The 22,443-nt window shown below is 41.8% G+C and overlaps 1 protein-coding gene across 5 annotated transcripts in view; it reads right to left on the minus strand.

Moving 5' to 3' along the window:
* Positions 1-22,443, minus strand: part of LOC110508627 (phosphatase and actin regulator 1) — a 90,213-nt gene that overhangs the window by 18,638 nt on the left and 49,132 nt on the right. For all 5 annotated transcript variants that reach the window (XM_036965991.1, XM_021589283.2, XM_036965988.1 and 2 more), the window contains exons 2-7: positions 22,236-22,400; positions 12,768-12,848; positions 6,623-6,829; positions 5,138-5,534; positions 3,307-3,485; positions 2,951-3,107 (exon numbers count right to left, since the gene is read on the minus strand). In XM_036965991.1, the coding sequence (XP_036821886.1) occupies positions 2,951-3,107; positions 3,307-3,485; positions 5,138-5,534; positions 6,623-6,829; positions 12,768-12,848; positions 22,236-22,400 (1,186 nt within the window). The remainder of the gene's footprint in view (positions 1-2,950; positions 3,108-3,306; positions 3,486-5,137; positions 5,535-6,622; positions 6,830-12,767; positions 12,849-22,235; positions 22,401-22,443) is intronic.

Raw genomic sequence — 22,443 nt, forward strand, 5'->3', positions numbered from 1 at the left:
CACTACATAACCTAATGTACTCTGTACCTAGTGCTCTTCATGTGTCCACCCGAACCCCCGAGACCCAACCAGGTCCAAGATAAAAATAACTTTTCCTTTGGTTCAAGTCTGGTCATATTTGATTGTCATCGGGTCTATGTAACTACAGCTGATAGAGTGGACCTAACCACGGCTCTGCATAGTCTATAGCATATTTATTTTAAGTTTAATGAAAGCCTAGCTAACATATAAAAAGACCTGTTTGTTACTCAGAAGAGCTGATAATCAATTTGGGGTCTAGTCTAGACAGGGACTTGTTAGAATAGGGGTCAGGTCTGAGTGTCATTGGGTCCGGTAGAGTTCAGGTCTTATTATTCTTGGGTCCGGATCCCCCTCTTTAAATATGAAGTCAGGTCCGGGGTCAAATTATTTGGAGCCGAGAAGAACTCTCGTCTCTACATGTAGCCTGTATATAATTGATCGATCTAATGCAACATCTATAGCCCCTTCTGTATTTCAGGGAGGTTGGCTCACAATTGAGTATTTCCATGATGTTCCATTGTTGCATTCAGAGCTAATTTGACATAATTCTTTAGGTATGTCCAGTGTGCCCTGGCACTACTCCATTTGGACTGTTGTGAATTTGAGAGCGAGGGAAGGAAAATAGAGTGAATGGGTGATTTATTTTAAATACAAAATAATGTATTTCTTAAATTCATCAACACATTGTAATTGCTTTGCGATGTTTAATTTATTTTCAATTAGTATGGACAAATATTTTTTTGTTCTTTTTTTTTTTTATACAGATGTGCCTTGCTGCAACTCAAACAATACATGTACTTAATTCATACTGTACATTCATTTCTGCTTCCTTTTTCAATGTGTTGCATGGAAAAGATCATGTGTCGTAGCGAAATTAGCTATAAGGTACATTCTTACATTTTTATTAACTAAATTACTTTAACTGACTAATTATTACTCACATCATTTTACACACCAGTCGTTTTACTTATACTTGTATAAAATATCATTAAACTAGCAGTACATCTACTGGAGTAGGATATTTCAGTATTTATGAAATAAAAAATATCAACAACCCTATATTATGCCGTCTACCACATCTTCCCTCATCTCCGTCAGAATAAGGAGAAAAGATGAGAGAAGAGATGGTTAAGGTCATAAAGACCTCCTCCGGGATTAGAACCATCCATTTATACTGGCCTGCCACAAAGAGACCTGCTACAGAGGAGCACAATGCATGTGGAAAATAGCATGAAATTGGGAGTTGATTCTGTGTGCATCCCAAATGGCACCCTATTCCTTATATAGTGCACTACTTTTGACCAGAGCCATGATTAAGAGCAGCTTACCGATCACTGTACCCATATGTACAGTACACAGCCAATCTGTAAATAGCGCACCCGACTACCTCATCCCCATATTGTCATTTATCCTCTTGCTATTTTGCACCCCAGTATCTCTACTTGCACATCATCATCTGCACATCTATCACTCCAGTGTTAATGCTAGATTTGTATTATTTTGCCTCTATGGCCCGTTCACCTCCCTACTCTTCTACATTTGCACACACTGTACATAGTTTTTCTATTGTGTTATTGACTGTAGGTTTGTTTATGTGCAACTCTGTGTGGTTGACGCACTGCTTTGCTTTATCTTGACCAGGTCGCAGTTGTAAATGAGAACTTGTTCTCAACTGTCCTACTTGGTTAAATAAAAGGTGGGGGGGGTGGGGGAAGACCCCTGCTCAAAGGTAGCACTAGAGCTGCACAATTCAATGGAATTCACGTCGTTATGTAATGACATGTGCAATATCCATATCACAAGAGATCCATTCCACTCTGTGTAATAGTTTACTCCGTTTGCATTCTCCGCTTGCGGCTGCTTGCCACATAACAACAAGACCTTCTGCGAACACCACACCGTGAGCCAATCACAGCAGGGATTAGTAGCAGAGTACGGCCTCTTCTCTTTCACATCAAACCATAATGTTCCCTCTCTTCTTCTACCCCCCCTCCACCCCCCTTTCCATTCCATCCAGCCTTTTATTCACTACCATCTCATTGTCTCCCCACTCGCAGGTTCGGTCCAAACCGAACAGTTCGGTCCAGCATCCTGTTCAGTGATGGTAGATTCAAAATCATAAAATCATTAGGGAAGCCCTAATGATAACAGTGGGCCTTAAGACAGCCTCTGTCTGCCGGCACAGCCATGTTATTTTCTCCTTGGATTAAAAAGAACCCATCTGTATTATTGCCATGTTTCAAATGAAAGATGAAGCGAGGGAGGGTGTTACTGCTGTGTTGTGTGTGTGTGTGTGTGTAACCACCGTGTTCCGTCTCGGCACAGAGAGAGTGTGGAGGAGTGGGGTGGTAATGGCTTGACACATATCACAGTGGTGATTCAGTGAGCGAGGGAGGATGGCAGGCCGTGGGAAGAAAAGAGGGAGAGCGAACAGAGAGACCGAGATTATGCATTGCTGAAATGACGTCAGCTCATTTCTCAGCGCCCCTCTAAATGAGACGGCGGGTTTTTATCTTAAAAAAAAAAAAAAACAGACGGAAGAAGAATAAAAAAAAAATGTTTGACATGAGTCATAGCAAGTTATGTTAGAAGGGATGTCAGACCATTTTCCCAGTGGGCCAAAGTGCCATATTTATTGTTAAACAGTTTCCTGACAGCTCTTAGAGTAGAAATGGACACGCCTTTCAAAACACAGAGCTGCCAGTCTTCACTGCAGCAGACAAGAGGCATACTTAGTCTAGCGCTACATTAAGGGTGATGAAGATATTTAACATATAAAAGCGGGCAAGGCTCTCTATTTACAGAAACACAATCGAGTCGGTTTTAGTCACTAACCGTCTGTGGCTGATAATTGCACTACTGAGAAGACTCTGGTCCATCTCGTTATGAGAGTTCTGCCTGGGCAGTCTGTGTGCCCTCGCTCTCTCACCGTGTGAGCTTGGTGCCTATCTGCTGCCTGGACTCCAGCCTCTCCTCGTCAGTCTGCATTGGCAGGATGTTCTTCTCCTCCAGCTCACTCTTAGATGGACGATTACTCAGCTTGACGGCCAGAGAGTCCTTCCTCAACACCTTCAGAGCCAGGGTACCTACACAAAGACAACAGGAGTTAAACAAAGAAATGACCAGAGCAGGGTACCTATAGTGCAGAGACGCCGCTAGTTAAAAGAAAATACAAAACATCTGTGGCTTAGGGGACACTTATCTGTGTGTGTGTGTGTGTGTGTGTGTGTGTGTGTGTGTGTGTGTGTGTGTGTGTGTGTGTGTGTGTGTGTATGAAACCCTTACTTGTAAAGAGCGAATCATCATCATCCTCGTCATCATATTCATCCTCATCTTTGTACATGCTGGGTAGGTCCTCGTAGTCGGACTCGTTGGGCATGTTCTCCTTGTTGTCCTCGTCGATGACCACAGAGGGCACCTGGCTTCTGTCCAGCAGACTACACTGACCAGAATGCATTGCATTGCTGCAGGGACAAGAGAGTCATAATGGATATAATCTTCTTCATAGTAATCTCGCCCATCTACCACTATCCCACGTTCCCATGGGAATCTAATGGTTGCTATAGAAATGCAATGCGCTATAGAGTCATTATGACCATGACTCTACAAGTGGTTGACTCATTCCCATCTCCTGTGGAAGTCATCTGAGAAATTGAAGTCTTGCTGGAATTACCTTGACGCACCTCAGTGTGAGACGGAGGCTATGAGCTAGCCATTTCTGGATCATGGTCATTAGCACAAAATTGTCCATCTTGACTTGCAACCATTGAGCTAGTAAGACAGTCACACATTTCTGGTTATCTGAGCCACAGGTTCCTAGATGGGAGTTCAGTCTGTTTGACAGCCACACAGTCTACATACCATGAGATAATTTACCACATCCTTCATGTCACAGACCATTCAGGTCGAATTAAACAAAGTGGTCAATTAACTGGTCGGTGCGAGGGACTGGCTTCATACTGCAGAGTGGGGTTTTAATCATCATATCATACACGGATATCACACAGACTACCCACAAGCCCCTGCTGTGAGCGCCCACTGAGGGCCGTTCAGCTCACCATGAGACACGCAAAGCAAGTAATCAGAGGACCAGGGAGGAAGGGTGTGTATGTTTTGGGTTTTTTACTATCCTTGTAGGGACCAGAAGTCCTCACAAGGATAGTAAAACAAGGTTAATTAGGACAAGTGGGGACATTTCGCCAGCCCCCACAAGGAAAAGGGCTATTTTAGGCTCAGAGGTTAGGTTTACATTTAAGTTTAGGGAAAAGAGGATTTTGAATGGGAATCAATTGTTTGGTCCCCACAAGGACAGTAAAACAAACGTGTGCACACACACACACACACATACATACATACATACATACATACATACATACATACATACATACATACATACATACATACATACATACATACATACGATAGATGGACCCCCTGTTGTGAGGCTGTATTGTACTCATGTCTACCTGAATAATTAAGGGTACCTAGCGCTTCTATTCTACCCCTCTACACATGCGATATGATAATACTGGCTCTGTCCCCGTCCCGTTTCAATTCATCTCAATTGAAAGATCGGGGCGATGAAGAATGGCTGACAGATTGATTCTTGTCGAGTTCTTTCTTTTTTTTGTCCCATTTTTAGATTTCGGCAACCAAATGTTACATAAGCTATAGAGAAATTACATGCTCAAGTTACCAATACATTTCTCTGTATTCCTTTTTCCAATGTTTGGTAGGGTAGAGAACAGGACATGCTGTGCCAGGTTGGCCTTTGGAAGAGATCCGGGTGCCATGGTGCACACACAGACTGCTGTCAAAGTGGGCCACGCTGTAGCAGTAGGACAGGGCGAGCTGGGTCAGACATCTACAGCAGAGCCACATGGTGGCAGCCTGACCCCAATATCACAAGGCAGGGGTGACCTGAACTACAAACCAGCTGGACCTGCTACACTGAACATGCATTGGGAAAAAAAGTATTCATATTTCATTTTGACATTTTTGACACTCAACTCCCATTATATAAAGTTGTGTCATCTCAAAACGATGAATTTCTACCTGCTATACAACCATAGAGACACAAATTACAGTTTTATTTAATATGGTGTATACAACTCACTTCTCCAGCCTCTGCAGGTTGAAGGCCAGCGTCTTGTTGAGCTCCTCGATGATGCGGCTGGGGGTGTGGCCTTGCATGGAGCCGTACTGCAGCTGGAGCGGGTGGCTGTGGCCATGGTTGTGGGTGTGCCCGTGGTTATGGTGGTTGCCACCCCCCAGGAGGCCCTGGTGGAGGTTGGCCAGGGCTGTGAGCTGCGAGGGCAGCAGAGGGCCATGGTGGGGGGGATGGCCCTGTGGAGGGGGGCACTTCTGCTGGGAGAAAGTGCTGAGGGGGGAGGGGGAGGAGCTGTCCATTCCCCCTTGAGGCACACAGATCATAACCTTCTTGGGAGGTAGCGGAGGAGAGAGCTTCCCTCCCTGGCCTGGCATACAGGACAGCTTCATCTGCTGGCAAGAGTCTGGAAAGAGAGAGATGGGTAGAGAAAGAAAAGACTGAAACAGGTAAACGTCAAGGTCACTTTTTTCTGAATTAGTGCAGGGACTTTGACATGTTACTTCTTCAAAGCCGCTAATTGTTGAGTATAATTGCATGAGTTTCCTGGACACGTGACCTGCGCTTGGCCATATTGTAAGACTCAGGCAGCAGTCCGATACAGTGGACAGACGTGACAATGTACAGTAGAAGGCCCGGACTTGAGCAGGGAGAATTAGATTAGGCTATTGCCACTTCTAGCTGACTGGCAGATTGTCTGTCAGGGCCTGAGTACAGCTGACCTGGCTACACTGGGACTTAATGACACTAATCTCTCCATCCGCCATCTGCACAGAGACACCGTGCGCGTGCACACCGGCAATATGTTTAGGATTATTCAACTACGTAACTGCCCAAACAAAACGTTCAAGTCTCCGTCTCGGAGCTCTATACCATAAACCCTTTGCCAGTTCAGTCAATCTTTAATCTTGGTATTCAATGTGCGGAGTGCCAAACATGATTATACTGTATATAAAAACACTTGTCCCAATGTCCCCGTTGCTGACAGGTCTGGGCCTTAGATGGAGACATGTGGTCGTCCTTTAACACCCTCAGGGGAGAGACCATTACAAGAAGCGCGTGTGAAATCGGTCCAGTCCACTTTCTCTTTGTTGAGGATAAGCAAATATTTTTGTGGGGTCGTCTTTGAAAATAAAATCTACACCGACCAATTATCGTAGGCATTTTGCTAATATCGTTCATTGCAATAAGTAGCCTGTACGACAGAAATGTGACGTTTGAAATGAAATACGTTTGCTATATGGGTGATTGCTAATCGGAGAATTGATGGCTACAATAAATCAGACTAGTAGTAGTTTAAAGGGCAATAAAAAAAATTATAAAAAGAACTAGTACACTTTCATTAAGGTATTGTTCTCGCATCAAATAATTTAAATCGCCATATGGATTTTTGTCCATGTCGCCCAGCTCTACGTTTTTGGCACATTAAGTGCGTTTGTATAAGTCTGAAACGAGGGGCATCAGTGGCAGGGCCGCTGGTGTCTGTACGATTACCTGTGCTGTAGTTGGGAATCCTGTTGAAAGGTCTGGGGGGGAGCGCAGGGGGCTGTTTGTGGTACATGGGGGGCTTGGCGGCGTTGTCCTGAACGTTGCAGAGGAAACCAACAGATTTCTTTGAAGGAAGGACCATAGACGACTTCATACTAGAGGGCTCCTGAGTACAGACTCCGCCCTCCATCGAGGATCGGAACTCCACGGTTGCTGGAGAAACAAACACAAATCATGAACATAATGTACAGATGAAATGGAAATGAAGGTCTACAAGAGAAATCAGGTGCTGCATCATTCAAGAGAAGGATATGGTTGCGCAATACAAACACACACACACACACACACACACAGTGCAGACAGAAAGTACTCAGACCCCTTCACTTTTTCCACATTTTGTAATGTTACAGCCTAAATCTAAAATGGATCAAATCTTTTTTTCCTCAATCTACACATAATACACCATAATGACCAAGCAAACTTTTAAAATGTTTGCAAATATTTAAAAAAAAAATGTTTTAAACAAATACATTTACATAATAAATATTCAGACCTTTTGCTATGAGACTCGAAATTGAGCTCAGGTGCATCCTGTTTCCATGAGCATCCTTGAGATGTTTCTACAACTTGAGTTCACCTGTGGTAAATTCAATTGATTGGACATGATTTGGAAAAAGGCACACACCTGTCTATATAAGGTCCCACAGTTGACAGTGCATGTCAGAGCAAAAACCAAGCCACGAGGTCGAAGGAATTGTCCGTAGAGCTCCGAGACAGGATTGTGTCGAGGCACAGATCTGGTGAAAGGTACAAAAACATTTCTGCAGCATCGAAGGTCCCCAAGGACACGGTGGACTCAATCATTCTTAAAATGGAAGTTTGGACCCACCCAGACAAGCAATCAGGGAATAATGGATTTGATCAGGGAGGTGACCAAGAACCCGATGGTAACTCTGACAGAGTTCCTCTGGAGATGGGAGAACCTTCCGGAAGGACAACCATCTCTGCAGCACTCCACCAAATCAGGCCTTTACGGTAGAATGGCCAGATGGAAGACACTCCTCAGTAAAAGGCACAACAGCCTGCTTGGAGTTTGAAGATTGAACTCTTAGGTCTGAATGCCAAGCGTCACATCTGGAGGAAACCTGGCACCATCCCACGGTAAAGCATGGTGGTGGCAGCATCATGTTGTGTGGAGCTTTTTCAGCGGCAGGGACTGGGAGACTAGTCAGGATCGAAGCAAAGATGAACGGGGGAAAGTACAGAGAGAACCTTGATGAAAACCTGCTCCAGAGCACTCAGGACCTCAGACAGGGGCGAAGGTTCACCTTCCAACAGGTCAACGACCCTAAGCACACAGCCAAGTCAATGCCGGAGTGGCTTCGGGACAAGTCTCTGAATGTCCGAGTGCCCAGCCAGAGCCGGACCTAAACCCGATCGAACATCTATGAGAGACCTGAAAATAGCTATGCAGCAACGCTCCCCATCCAACCTGAGAGCTTGAGAGGATGTGCAGAGAAGGATCTGCCAAGCTTGTAGCGTCATACCCAAGAAGACAAGGCTGTAATCTCTGCCAAAGGTGTGTCAACAATGTACTGATTAAATGGTCAATCCTTATGTAATGTGATCAGTTTTTTTTTATTTTATAAAATGTGCAAAATTTTCTAAAACCCCGTTTTTGCATTGTCATTATGGGGGTATTGTGTGTAGATTTAAAAAACTGTTTAATCCATTTTAGAATAAGGCTGTAACATAACAAAATGTGGAAAAAGTTAAGGGGTCTGAATACTTTCCAAATGCACCGTGTATATACACACACAAATCAATCCTCCTATACAGGCGTGTTTTGCGCCCATCAGATCCTGCTGTGAAACTCAAAATGCACCACAGCTCCTTGTTCCTTTCGCATCAAGAGGTCGCCTCCCGCTAGCAACGACGGCGAGGAAAGAATGACTCATTGTTAAGTGAAGATACTCTGAGAGATGTTCAAACAGTGGAGTCTGACAGCTTCCCAAGGACCAATTCCTCACCATGTCAACAAAAAAAGAAGTGATTTAACGGTTGCATAATGACGGTTGTGGCAGGCTGGCAGCATGAGGTCCATGGACGTGTAGCTGGGAAATGCCGTAGAGAGAGAGAGACTGACGTCTGACACATGGGGCCTCAAAATACCCCTTTGAAACCATAACTTGATAGCAGTAGTAAAAACTTTCCTTGGTTGACCGTTTCAGAATACTTTTCTTCATGCACATTGTCAGGTAAGAGAGTTGTTCCTAAGAGGAGCACAAAAGCTTGAATGCAAATGAGTCAGCCTACTACAGCACGTGAGCAAAATCAGACTTGAGGAACCATCGCTCCAATAAAAAGGACAGGGTTTGAGAGGGATCAGGCTATCCGTTTCGCTTATTCCATTTCCCAAATGCCATCAACACAAAGGAAGGAGGAGTTTGAAAACAGTAGGCTATACATTTTTTATTTTTTTTTATCATTCATATATTTGTTATGTTTCAGATTATTTCGTGCCCAATAGAAATTGTAATTAATTTTGTGTCATTTGAGTCAAGTTTACTTTAAATGAGAATGCATCTAAACCCTTCTACATTAATGTGGATTCTACCATGATTATGGACAGTCCTGAATAATGACGAGTGAGAAAGTTAGATGCACAAATAGCATACCCCCAAGACATGCCAACCCAGAGATGGGCAACGCCAGTCCCAGGGAGCCTCATTGGTGTCACACTTCTGCCCTAGCTAACACACCGGACTCCAATGATCAACTAAAATCATGATCTTCAGTTTAGAATGCAATTCGTTTAAGCAGCTGTGTTTGCTAGGGATGGGGGAAAAGGTGTGACACCACTCTGGCTTCCAAGGACTGAGTTCCCCATCCATCCCTGTGCCAACTAACTTATTTATTTTATTGAAAACGTCTGTGGCGTCCGAAAGGTTTAGACTACAAACTAATATGACCCCTCTATGGAAAGATGTTACCATGATTATGGATCGCCCTGAATGAATCATGATGAGTGGGAAAGTTAAGACGCACAAATAGGGCTGTGGTGGTAATGAAAATGTGTTAGTCGGTTATTGTGATGCAAAAGACTAGCGGTCTCATGGTAATTGACCTTTAACATAAACACCTTTTAGGATCTTCAGTCCTCCACACATACAAGGCACTGATGCAAGCCTTTGGAACATCTACATGAAAATTTTTTTTTTTTTAAATGTCTATTTAATATACACCATCACAATAAAGCCATGATTTATTTTAGGCAGGTCTAATGAAACATTATGATAGGGAGAATATGAGTTGGCCTACTGTATGCTATCTGGCTACGCGCCATCCCATCCCGTTCGTTTTGCAGACAAGATGTGTAAAAGTCCTGTGCCATTATTTTATAGCAAAAAAATTATAATTGAACCTAGCCGAATAAAATATAAATATTATTTTTCCCCATTCCAGAGCAAATGCGAACGCATTTGAAGTGGCTATGTTGAGCAAAAGTGATCAGTTGAAACTGGTCCTATACACTAGATTTAGAGTTATTTGGCAACTTTAGTTATGAATGATGCAAACCTTAGAAATCAAAACATATAGCTTATGGTCTGCATGATGAGACTATAGGACTTTGATAAAGTCGCAAAGAAAAGCTTGCGCTCCATTCCTTGCCTCAAGCTGCACACACTGTTCTCTCATCAAGTAATCGTATTTTCACCCATCAGACTATTCTTAATTTAATATTGCCTTTATGTCAAATTAGTTTGGATTTAGAATGGCCCATTATCAAAATCGGCAGGAACAGGGGCAAAAATACATGTCAGCATATACACTGGAATAGCTGATGCAGGCCACTTTCCCGCAGGTCATTTCTTATCCCCTCACTCATGCTGGTAGGGTGACCACATTTTAAAATACCCAAATACAGGACAAGAGGATGATTTTGCGGGACACCTTGGAATATGCATTTCAATCTTCTTGCAATTGAATAACTGTTTTAGTGAGAAAATTAGAGCAGCTGTAGTTAAAAACCTCTACGCGATTGGTGTCCCTATACCGGGACGGTAGAGCTAACGTGCACCAATGTGATTAGCAGCCATCTTTTCAGGACATAGACATGTATTATATGGGCTGGCTTGATACGTTCACCTCTGAAGGTAAATAATGTACTTATTCAGTAATCTTGCTCTGATTTGTCATCCTGAGGGTCCCAGAGATAAAATGTAGCATAGTTGGTTTGATAAAAATCTATTTTTATATTCAAATGTAGGAACTGGGCTCTACAGTTTGAACCCCTGCTGTCTCTGGCTCCACACCCACCCCGTCATCTAGATGTGTTAGTGTATAAGCTGATGATCCATTGTGTAGGACATTCCTGGGAGTGCGTAAACTTACAGAAATTATATGGTAATACAACATGTATGTTCTCTGTAGTTATGTACCTGAAAACGTATCAATTGACCAATTTGGCACATTTGGGAACACTTGATCCAACATATTGTGCAGTATTGCAATACTTCACTGGATCAATCTGAAACTTTGGACACACATTGCAAAATCTAAATTGCGCCTAAACTGCAATACCAGATTATGGCCTTTCTCTTGCATTTCAAAAAGGATGGAACAAAAAGAAAATCGAAAACTCTTTTTTTTTCTATCACCTTTTACCAGATCTAGTGCGTTATATTCTCCTGCATTAATTTCACATTTCCACAAAGTTCAAAAGTGTTTCCTTTCAAATGGTATCAAAAATATGCATATCCTTGCTTCAGGTCCTGAGCTACAGGAAGTTAGATTTGGGTATGTAATTTTAGGCAATTTTTTTTTTTTTAAAGGGTATGAACCTTAAGAGGATAATGTGCACCACCGTGTGAGAAGTGGCAGAGTGTCTCCGGTGCGCTCTGGCAGCACTACACCCCTGCACTGAATGAGTTGATTGACATGCACCAGCTGCACCTAGCCTATTATTTTTCCGATCACAACATTTGATGCAAAAGGAGACCACAAGTGTGGCGGTTTTATGAAAATCAGGGAATATGTGGCCAAGGAAACATTTCTGGTTGGTCTCAGGGAACATAGCGGCAGAGTTGTAAAGAAAAGCCATATCTCAGACTGGCCAATGAAAAGAAAAAATTAAGCTGGGCAAAAGAACAGACACTGGACAGAGGAACTCTGCCTAGAAGGTCAGCATCCCGGAGTCACCTCTTCACTGTTGACATTGAGACTGGTGGCGTGGCATAATATGGTCACCAAAACAGCCCTACGCACAAATTTCATACCCTCCCAAAAAATGCTACCTCCAGTTATCGTAATTCCTTTAAATTCACACTGTAACAACAAAATGTGGAAAAAGCAAAGGGGTGTGAATACTTTGAAGGCACTGTCTCTCTCTATTATGTGTGAAAGGATTTCCAAAATTAACATCCTTGGAGCTGATTCGCTGGTGTTTGGTCTTATGTAAAACATATATATATATTTTTTAATTGCTCAGAACTTGGTGGGCCAAATAAAATGACCTGCGGGCCATTACAAAAACAGGTGAGGTTAGCATTTTTATTGGGGGGGGGGGGGGGGGGGTGTATGATGTGTACGCGTCTTTCTTACTCATTCACGATTCATTCAGGACTATCCATAATCAGGGTAGCATCTTTCCATAGAGTGGCTATATTAGTTTGTAGGCCAAACCATTCGGAAGCTACAGATGTTTTTGAGAAGACCAATTTCTGGGACCATTTTTTTAAATGTATTTTTATAATGTTACTTAGATTGATGCACCCTTAAGGATTCAAACATAGTAAGAAGAATCATAAAAAAAATGTTGGGGTAAGTGCAACATAAGAAAATCAAAAACAATTACAAAGAGTGAGTGAGAGGGAGAGGTCTAACTGGTGGCCACACACACACAAATCACTAAATGATTTCAATGCACTTTAGGAGTCAAGAAAAAAAGCCTTAAACTAGAAAGTGGCTGAATGACTTTCTGAAAGTAATGCCATTTGGCATTTAGCTGAGCAGAACATGCAATAAAATCACACACACACACACTAATTCACTGTAGGATGACAAAACATTGATAAGCAAAACATTTTAGGGGCACAGGATTAAATTCATTTGATCCTTTAAATGATTGATAGGGAGGAAAGCATCTCACCTTTCTCAAAGATCTCCTTCAGCACGCCTCTCTTTATCAGCTCCTCTCTGCTTTGCCTTACCGACATCTTCCTCTCCAACACTGAAGGAAAAACATGGGAGAAAGCATGAGGATTGTTAAATCATGTAAACATAAATTATATCAATGGTGCAGATGCAGTTGTGTGTGCAGGAGCATTCGTATATGGAAAAACATCACTCAAACCTACATGGTAACCCTTGATTATGGTTGTTGTAGAGCGGTGTTCCAACTATTTGCCTCCAAGTTCTGAGCAATTAAAAAAATAAAAAAAATTTAACAAGTGTTTTATTTAAAAAAAAAAAAAAAATGTATTAAAATAAATGCAAATCAGCACCAAGTGATTTTTATTTAGGAAATCTGTTCCAAAATATTCCCACGCATAGAGGTACAGTGCCTTCAGAAAGTATTCACACCCCTCGATGACTTCTACATTTTGTTGTGGTCCAGCCTGAATGTAATAATTAATTACATTCGTCGTCACTGGCCTACACACAATACCCCATAATGTCAAAGTGGAATTATGTTTTTCAAAATGTTTACGAAATTCATAAATGAAAAGATGAAAATGTCTTGAGTCAATACTGATCAAACCCCTTTGTTATGGCAAGCATAAATAAGTTCTGGAGTAAAACATTTCTTAACAACTCACAAGTTGCATGGACTCACCGGGTGGAATAGTGTTTAACACTATTTTTTAATGACTACTTGACCTCTGTATCCGACACTGTAAGGTCCCTCAGTTGAGAAGTGAATTTCAAAACAGTCCAATGCCTTACAAAGGCCACCCATTGGTGGACGGGTAAAAAAATTAAAAAGCAGACATTGAATATCCCTTTGAACATGATGAAGTTATTAATTACACTTTGGATGGTGTACACCCAGTCACTACAAATATACAGGCGTCCTTCCTAACTCAGTTGCTGGAGGGGAAGGAAACCACTCAGGGATTTCACCATGAGGCCAATGGTGACTTTAAAAACAGCTAGAGTTTAAAGGTGATGGCTCAACTTTGTAGTTACTCCACATACTTGTACAGAATACAAATATTCCAAAACATGCATCCTATTTGCAACAAGGCACTAAAGTAATACTGGAAAAAAATGAATACAAAGTGTTCTGTTTGGGGTAAATCACTCAATATTTACAAGCCTAGTTGTGGCTGCATCATGTTATGGGTATGCTTGTAATCGGGTTTTTTTACATGGACATTTTTTTTTATGGAATGAAACTAAACACAGGAAAAAAATCTTAGAGGAAAACCTGGTTCAGTCTGCCTTCCACCAGACACTGGGAGATGAATTCACTTTTCAGCAGGACAATAACCTAAAACAAGGCCAAACCTAAATTGGAGGTGTACCAAGAAGACAGTGAATGTTCCGTTTTGACTTAAATCTGCTTGAAAATCTATGCTAAGACTTGTAAATGGCTGTCTAGCAATGGTCAATAACCCATGACAGAGCTTGAAGAATTAAAGATTTAAAAAATAAATTTAAAAAAAAAAGGGCAAATATTGTACAGTCCAGGTGTGCAAAGCACTTAGAAACTTACCAAGAAAGACAGCTGTAGTGGCTACCAAAGGTGATTCAGGGGTGTGAATAATTATGTAAATTAGATCTCTATGTCATTTAAAATACATTTGCAAAAATGTCTAAAAACATGTTTTCACTGTCATTATGGGATAGTGTGTAGACGGGTGAGAGAAAAAAAAATCACTTGAATCCATTTTGAATCCAGGCTGTAACAAAATGTGGAGTAAGTCAAGTGGTATGACTGCTTTCTGAAGACACTGTTTATGATCATATACACATATTAAGCAAGGTTTGAAATGATTATGTTTTAGTCAAAAATAACTGTTTGGCCTTCTTGAACTCAATTTGCAGTCTACAAAATTATTTGTAATTATGTTCCGGCCTCCTGACCATCCACTTTTTACATGCATTTTATTTTAGTTAAATTAAAATGGTCCTGTGGCTGAATCTAGTTAGTGATCCCTGTTGTAGAGCTAATCATACGATTAGAGAAACAAGCATGAAGATTATGTTGGATCACCCACATCATCAATTAGTTAATATTGGCAATTTTCCCCTGGTCATTTCCATAATGTGTTCACTTGGCTCCCAACACTGATCTGCACACTTGGGACTGAGCACCCACACGTCACTGGCACTCTGGTCATCACGGGTACAGTGCGTCACACTATGTTCCCAAGAGGTCATGCATTCACCATAGGGACACGGGTGACGAGGGATGGGTGCAAAAATGTGAACACACTCAGTTTCACATAGCCTTTACGTAGTCTAAAATATTATGAATCAATGCCCAACTGCCCATCAAAATCAAGCAGAAGAATTTCATTTAAAAAAAAAAAGTTAAGCCTGTTGAAATACTCATGTCTAACATAATTCAGTTGGAAAGCAATGTATCAACTCAAGGTATTTCTTCAAAAGGCATGAAGATCTTAACCTCATTTGTAATAATGAAAGAGAATAATATAAGAGCAATGCAACACCTCCCAAAGTAATGCATTATGTATGAGCATGTCAAGCAGACATATCCCAAAGCTAACCCGTCTATATTTAGATCTCGGTAGTTGAGGGACATTATCTAGCGCTGGGCTGAACCCAGGCAGTTCAGCATCACGGTTGTCACTTAAAAATCTACCCCTGCAAAGGAACCAATTAAGAATGTGAAATGAGGATCAGCAAGAATACTTGAGCAGCACACTGCGCAACATTCTCCCTGCAGACCACCGGCTCTTGTTCAAGTGAGATTACTCTGTGTGTGTGTGTGTGTGTGTGTGTGTGTGTGTGTGTGTGTGTGTGTGTGTGTGTCAAACATATAGTACGTGTGCATGCAAATGTGGTGTGCACATGTGAGTGGACTAAGGAGCCGCCTGCAACACTTGACGGTAGGGGCCAGGACCAATGCTAATGGACGTTCACCAAAATTATTAGAACCCAAAACATCTTGGTCCCTCAATCCCCCCCCCCCCCCCTCCAACCCCCCCGCTCAGTCAATACACTGTGTGGACTATAACTAATGGCTTAAACTCAAAAGGGAAGGCACACAAAACTGTTGTGAGCCTCTAGTGCAGCCAGTCGGAGTGAACCCAGGTGTTCTAAAATGTCCCATTGAATAACGTTATCGTAACCTTATGTTTCATTATGAGCTCCTCCAGGACACCCAGATATTTAATACACCATCCAAACTTCAAAGGCTACCCAGCGAAACTCGTTGGGGATGGTCTGGAAGCCACGGGTTGGCTGCCGCAGAGATGGTTTGGCAAGTAGACAGGATCAAAACATCCCTACACCGTCCAGAAAGAGTCACCTCTACGGGAGCCTCAGGAGAAATGGAATTTGGGTAGTGTGCAAAAATATGCCATTTTGCAGAAATGGACTGCTGTACAAAAATAAAAATGCCATGAGAAGGATCTCCACCTACATACTAGTACAAGCAGTCAGGCAGAGGAGTAGGAAAGCACTGTTAGAAAAAATAAATAAAAACTTCCTCCCACCCTATACCAAGAGGAAGTCAGCCAGTTTCAATGATGGGAGTGTGTGGAGTAGATCAATACCTCCACTCTCCTGGTGTGTGAAGGATATGGCTGAGGGAGGAGCAGGCCGTTTGGGTCTAAATGGCCTCATTCAATAAAGCACCAATCACGTCCCTCTGTCTAATTCACAACGTCGGTCACAAGCTGGCCAATCAAATGATAATGATTCTGTAATGGCAGCTGTGGCAAATCACGAGATCACATTTGTAACAGCCAGGAATGAAAATCACAGAGGTATTGCCGCACTGCTGTGAGGCTAGGGGGGAGTGTTACAACCAAGATTATTGGTAGAGACTGGTGGTCACCATGATATTCTCTTTTTAGATATATTTAGGTTTGAAACCTATATCTTAGTTTGTCACAGAAAATTCACATTAAGCCTCATCTAAATTCTATCAAACCGCTACATTTAACAACAGATACATTGCTACTCTGATTAGCATGATTTGAGTTTATAAAATCAGAACAGACAAGGAGCAAACAGGCTTCACAAAATATTTCCCATGATTCCAAGCTGCTGAATATTGAAGGTAAATCGGGTTGTGTGTGAGAATGTTAAAACGCATTCTGAGATTACATTTAAAATGTGATCCAGGGGGGGGGGGGGGGGGGGGGGGGGAGTAATTACCAAAAGGTTTATGACATAACGGCTTGCGTAGCGATGATGGGATATGCGCAGTTATGCAATAATTCCACTGATTCGGAACAAACCTCGGCCAGCTATGTCTTCAGGTTTGTCACAAAACATGTGGTTCTAGAAAATGGGAACGGAAAGAATATTACTGTACACTTAGAAATAAACTATTCAGTGTTCACAGAAAACCACTACTTGTCGCTCGGTTCCAGAAATCGTATTAAAAACTTATATTCCACAGTAATAGTGTGCGAGTTGGCTCAGACCCAGAGCTTGAAAAAGTGACAATGTGAAGTCAAGAGTTATTCTTTCCACAGTCCGTTCACAGTAAACCTTGGCGATCATGGCTAAACTAACTACCCATGATTTGCACCGAGATGAGCAGATTACAAAGTCATTGGAGGGACTCGTCTCGGAGCATATTAAATGAAACTGGCATCGACTTGCAAATGCTACACTTAGTTTTAGAGAGAAATCTATTCTGCTGTGAATTGACCCAGATAGAGGAGAGGCAGAACATTCTCTACAGCATCAAGCCCCAGGCATGGGATATGCAATGGGAGGCTTTTAGCGAGGCAATTCACTCACCAGTTAGCCTCACAAAACCACTGAAAAACTTCCATGCCACGTCACAGAGATGTTGTGGTGCTTACATCTGGAGTCAAGCATCTGTTTAGGGAAAGCTAGAGAGGGTTTTTGTACACAAGTGACAAAGCAGTGTGTGGCTGTTATGGCATCTGGTGGCATTACCTTTCGTTTCCCTTTTCTTTTTCTTTTTTTTTTAGAACAGGCAGCTATGAATTATTCTAATGATTTATTCAAATGCAGCTTGAGGACCGCTGCCCATCCTGAGCCTAAACCCAACAATCATGGAGCATACAGCAGGTCTAGCTACATAACATGAAAAACAAAAGGAATCCAAAATAATCTGCATTTTCAATGGCATTCAAAATAAAAGGAATCTTATATATATATATATAGAATGGGCTACATTAAATACAAACCTAGGAGTGGTCAGATTAGTGCCCCGCCCACCCAGGGAATGAAGCCTGATCCATTAACCTCTAGTTCCGTTCCATAAGATCACTTGACTACCTGACAGACAGGGAATAGGGCAGGAGGCACAGCTGTCAGTTCTCTCAGTATTCAGAGTACTGTTGCTAGCGCACTCCTGGAGTTATGAGTAAAGCCCCCTCCTGCCTGACTAGAATACATAATCCTCTTGTGCACATTCACATTATCCAATTACCTGGCTGGAACATCTGCACGCCCAGCAGCTGGTCTGCTTCCTGCCTGTAGTCAGAGTCCCAATGATAAACATCATGAAACAAAATCACCAGAAGAAAAAAAAACAGCCAAGCCAAACAAGGAGTCATGTTCAGCAAGGATAACCCTTGACCAATGAGCAAACCTAAGCTTAGCTCAATATTTCAGTTTAAAACTTCTGCACAATCAACGACTACATTTACATGCACATAGTATTCCAGATAAAAATCGCTAACATCCCGGTTATTAAGGTCTAATTCAGGAACATCCTTTACATATACCTTTGATATCCTGCTCACGAGTATCTCTGTAACCATGAATAAACTTTTTTTTTTTAAATGAGGTGCGATTAAATAACAAAAACATTGCTTATAATGTCCAACATTTGGCAGGCTATAATTACTGTTGATACACGTGACTTCTCTTTTTTCATTCCTTATAGTTGCACTATGCAGTAATCGCGCTGCCATTTCCTGGTTGCTGAAAAACTTGAATAGTTTGCCTAATTTCAGTTTGTGAAAAGAATAAGCTAGTATAGTGTAGAGAATCATTATACCATCTAAACCTCTGAAATATTTCCCATAACCAAAAATATTGTTTCAACTGGTATACAAAACCGAAAGGATTTATTTTTTTTAACATTTTTTTAACTTAACAGGAAGCATAGAAATAGCATACATAGAAAGTTCTACCTTCTTAGACTTGCTTCCAAGTAGAATGATTGAGCTCAAACTCACATTTCCATGTGAATTTGGTCAGATCACACAAAAAGTTACATATTGCCACTTTAATGCTCTAGAATACTCAAAGCCGTGCTCACCAGAAAATCATAAATCAATAGAATGAAGGCATCATCAACAATCTAGTTGACATCAGAAAAGTCCTTTCATTTCTGCCAGAGGAGGTTTAGGGACCGGGGAGATTTACCACACAAACTTTCCAAATGCAGTTTGTAGGCCAGTTAAGGAAATGTAAAAGCTGTGAAAATTATCCAGCATGTTACTTAAAGTATTTCAGTTAGTCTTGATGCATATTTAATGTGGTTGAAAAGTGAAAATGTAATTTTACTGCATGAAACACTTCATACTGCAGGAGTTTATATTATAATAGGCTACAGTCTGCTTAATCTAACAATCTGCTTAATCTAATAAATAATTATACCTTTTCATGTCTTTATTGAATTGTATGTTGGAAAAAGTATGTGAACCCTTGGATTTAATTTAACTGGTTGACCTTCCTTTGGCAGCAATAACCTCAACCAAACGTTTTCTGTAGCTGCGGATTAGACCTGCACAACATTCACAGGAGGAATTTTGAACCATTCCACTTTACAAAAAACTGTCAGTTCAACAATATTCTTGGGATGTCTGGTGTGAACCGCTGAAGGTTATGCCACAGCATCTCAAATCTTGTTGAGGTCAGGACTGACTGGGCCACTCCAGAAGGCGTATTTTCTTCTGTTGAAGCCATTATGTTGTTGATTTACTACTGTGTTTTGGGTCGTTGTCCTGTTGCACCAAACTTCTGTTGAGCTTCAATTGGCGGACACAGCCTTACATTCTCCTGCAAAATGTCTTGATAAAACTTGGGAATTCCTTTTTCTGTTGATGATAGCAAGCTGTCCAGGCCCTGAGGCAGCAAAGCAGTCCAAAACCATGACACTCCCTCCACCATACTTTACAGTTGGGATGAGGTTGATGTTGGCGTGCAGTGCCTTTTTCTCTTCACACAGTGTGGTGTTCCTTCCAAACAACTTTTGTTTAATTTGTCCACAGAATATTTTGCCAGTAGCGCTGTGGAATATCCAGGTGCTCGTGCGAACTTCAGACGTGCAGCAATGTTTTTTTTGGACAGTGGCTTCTTCCGTGGTGTCCTCCCAAGAACATCCTTATTTTTTCGTGTTTTACGTATCGTAGACTCAGATGTTAGCATGTTCCAGAGATTTCTGTTAGTCTTTAGCTGACACTCTACGATTCTTCTTAACCTCATTGAGCATTCTGCGCTGTGCTCTTGCAGTAATCTTTGCAGGACGGCCACTCCTAGGGAGAGTAGTAACAGTGCTGAACTTCCTCCATTTATAGACAATTTGTCTTACCGTGGAATGATGAACATCAAGGCTTTTAGAGATTATTTGTAACCCTTTCCAGCTTTATGCAAATCTTAGGTATTCTGAGATCTTTTGTTCGAGGCATGGTCCACTTCAGGCAATGCTTCGTGTGAATAGCAAACTCACATTTTGTGAGTGTTTTTTGATATTGCAGGGCAGCTCTAACCAACATCTCCAATCTCATCTCATTGATTGGACTCCAGGTTAGCGGAGTCCTGACGACAATTAGCTTTTGGAGAAGTCATTAGCCTAGGGGTTCACATACTTTTTCCAACCTACACTGCGAATGTTTAAATTATGTATTCAATAGAGACAAGAAAAATACTATAATGTGTACGTTATTAGTTTAAGCACACTGTATATTGTTGTGATTTGGGAGGAAGATCAGAACACCATTTTTTGACCAATTTATGCAGAAATCCAGGTCAATCCAAAAGGGTTTACATACGTTTCCTTGAAACTGTAAATGAAATGTTTCCAACAATTATGGTCCCATCTGAACTTTATACAGTGATACTATGCAAAACTGAGTCTGCACAGACATGGAAAAACAAAAATAAATGGTATAAGATGTTTACATGCCACAGTATCCAGTCTAAGAGCAGCATATCCCAGGTATCTTATTCAGGTTACTCATAACCGGGATAGGAGCCGAGTTGGGTTATTGTAAAAACGGGATATGATGGTTTATAAGAGTCAACTCAAAAACATAATACTTGAGTATCCCAAATAATAAACAGGATGTTGGTGCGCATGTAAACGTGGTCAATGTCAGTGGACAACAGAGACCACTGCTGTAAAACATGAGTTCAGCAGTCTCCATATAGCCTACCCTGGTTCTAATTTGTCAAACAGAGCTCCATCCTAGCATAAAATAAATATTGTTTGTTGCAAATGCATCCAAAAACAGCCACCTACAATGTCCTCTCCAGTGTTTGAAAACAAACATCCGCACAGTGTAGAAAGGGCCTGAAGTGAAAAGCTCTTACAGAAGCCAGTCCAATGGAAAAAGCTAGTAGGTCTCAATATGCCGTTAGTGTAACCAGTAGGAAAAATAAAGGCGACTAGATTATACAGACTAAACAAAAAAAAGATACTACATAGAGAGAGAAGTCTTGTTCATTGGGCTTTATCGTTGATTTAACACAACAACAAATTGTGTTAAAGTTTGCTGCTCCATTTCACTCAGGAGAGGGAGAAAGGAAAAAAAAAAAATCTGGGCTTAAACATTCAGTCGACACCATGCATACAAAGCGGAAAGAGAGCGAAGAGTCGTGAAGTCAAGGTGTCAGCTTTCACTCAGAGCCATTGGACTGTCAGAGTTCCCGAGGCTAGAGTAAAGTGTTGGGTCAGCAATACGAACCAGACTCAAAGCTAAGAGCAAGAAGGCGACAGTCACAGTAGAGAAGCCCTCAACACCTTAAGTGAACAAAGAAAAAAAAAAAGAAGTGCATATCACATCATTGCCAATCTCTAAAATCACTGACTGATGAATGATCAACTGCATGAATAGGAAATGTGAACACTAAAGAAAGCCCCATTAAATCCAGTTCTACCCAGCACAGCTTCAGGGAAGAAAACTCTTGGGAAAAGAGAAGCGGGGTAACATCAAAACCTTCAGTAGCGCCTGGAGGAGCAAGAACCCAAATATAGAGAGGAGTTGAGCTCTCCACCTCACTGACCTAATGGAAAGTCTGAGTGAGGGAGCTGATTCAGAACACCAAGACATCTTGCAATCTTTTCATGTCCAGTGGATAGTCAGGCGAGGGCAGTAAAATTGACAGGGGAAGAGGTCAGATTGTCAGGGGAGTTCACACCAAGGCCAGCGGCAAACCAGGGCCGTGTGCAGAATATCTAAGAAGCGCTCACATCTTGGGCCCTTACCTGCAGAGGTCTGCCTGAACTTCTCACTCTTCTTCTTCCTCCACTTCCAGGGCTTGAGGAGACGGCCCAGAGTGGCAAACTTGCTGCGGCGGCGGATGGGCGGGGTGTGCGTGCCAGGGACCAGGGACTCAGAGCGCATTGCGGCCAGCCTCTCGACCTCCTCCGCTGTAGGGACACAGGAGAAAAGGGTTAGGGTGTTTTCACATTA

This window comes from Oncorhynchus mykiss, chromosome 28 (assembly GCF_013265735.2).
Source record: "Oncorhynchus mykiss isolate Arlee chromosome 28, USDA_OmykA_1.1, whole genome shotgun sequence".
NCBI lineage: Eukaryota > Metazoa > Chordata > Actinopteri > Salmoniformes > Salmonidae > Oncorhynchus > Oncorhynchus mykiss.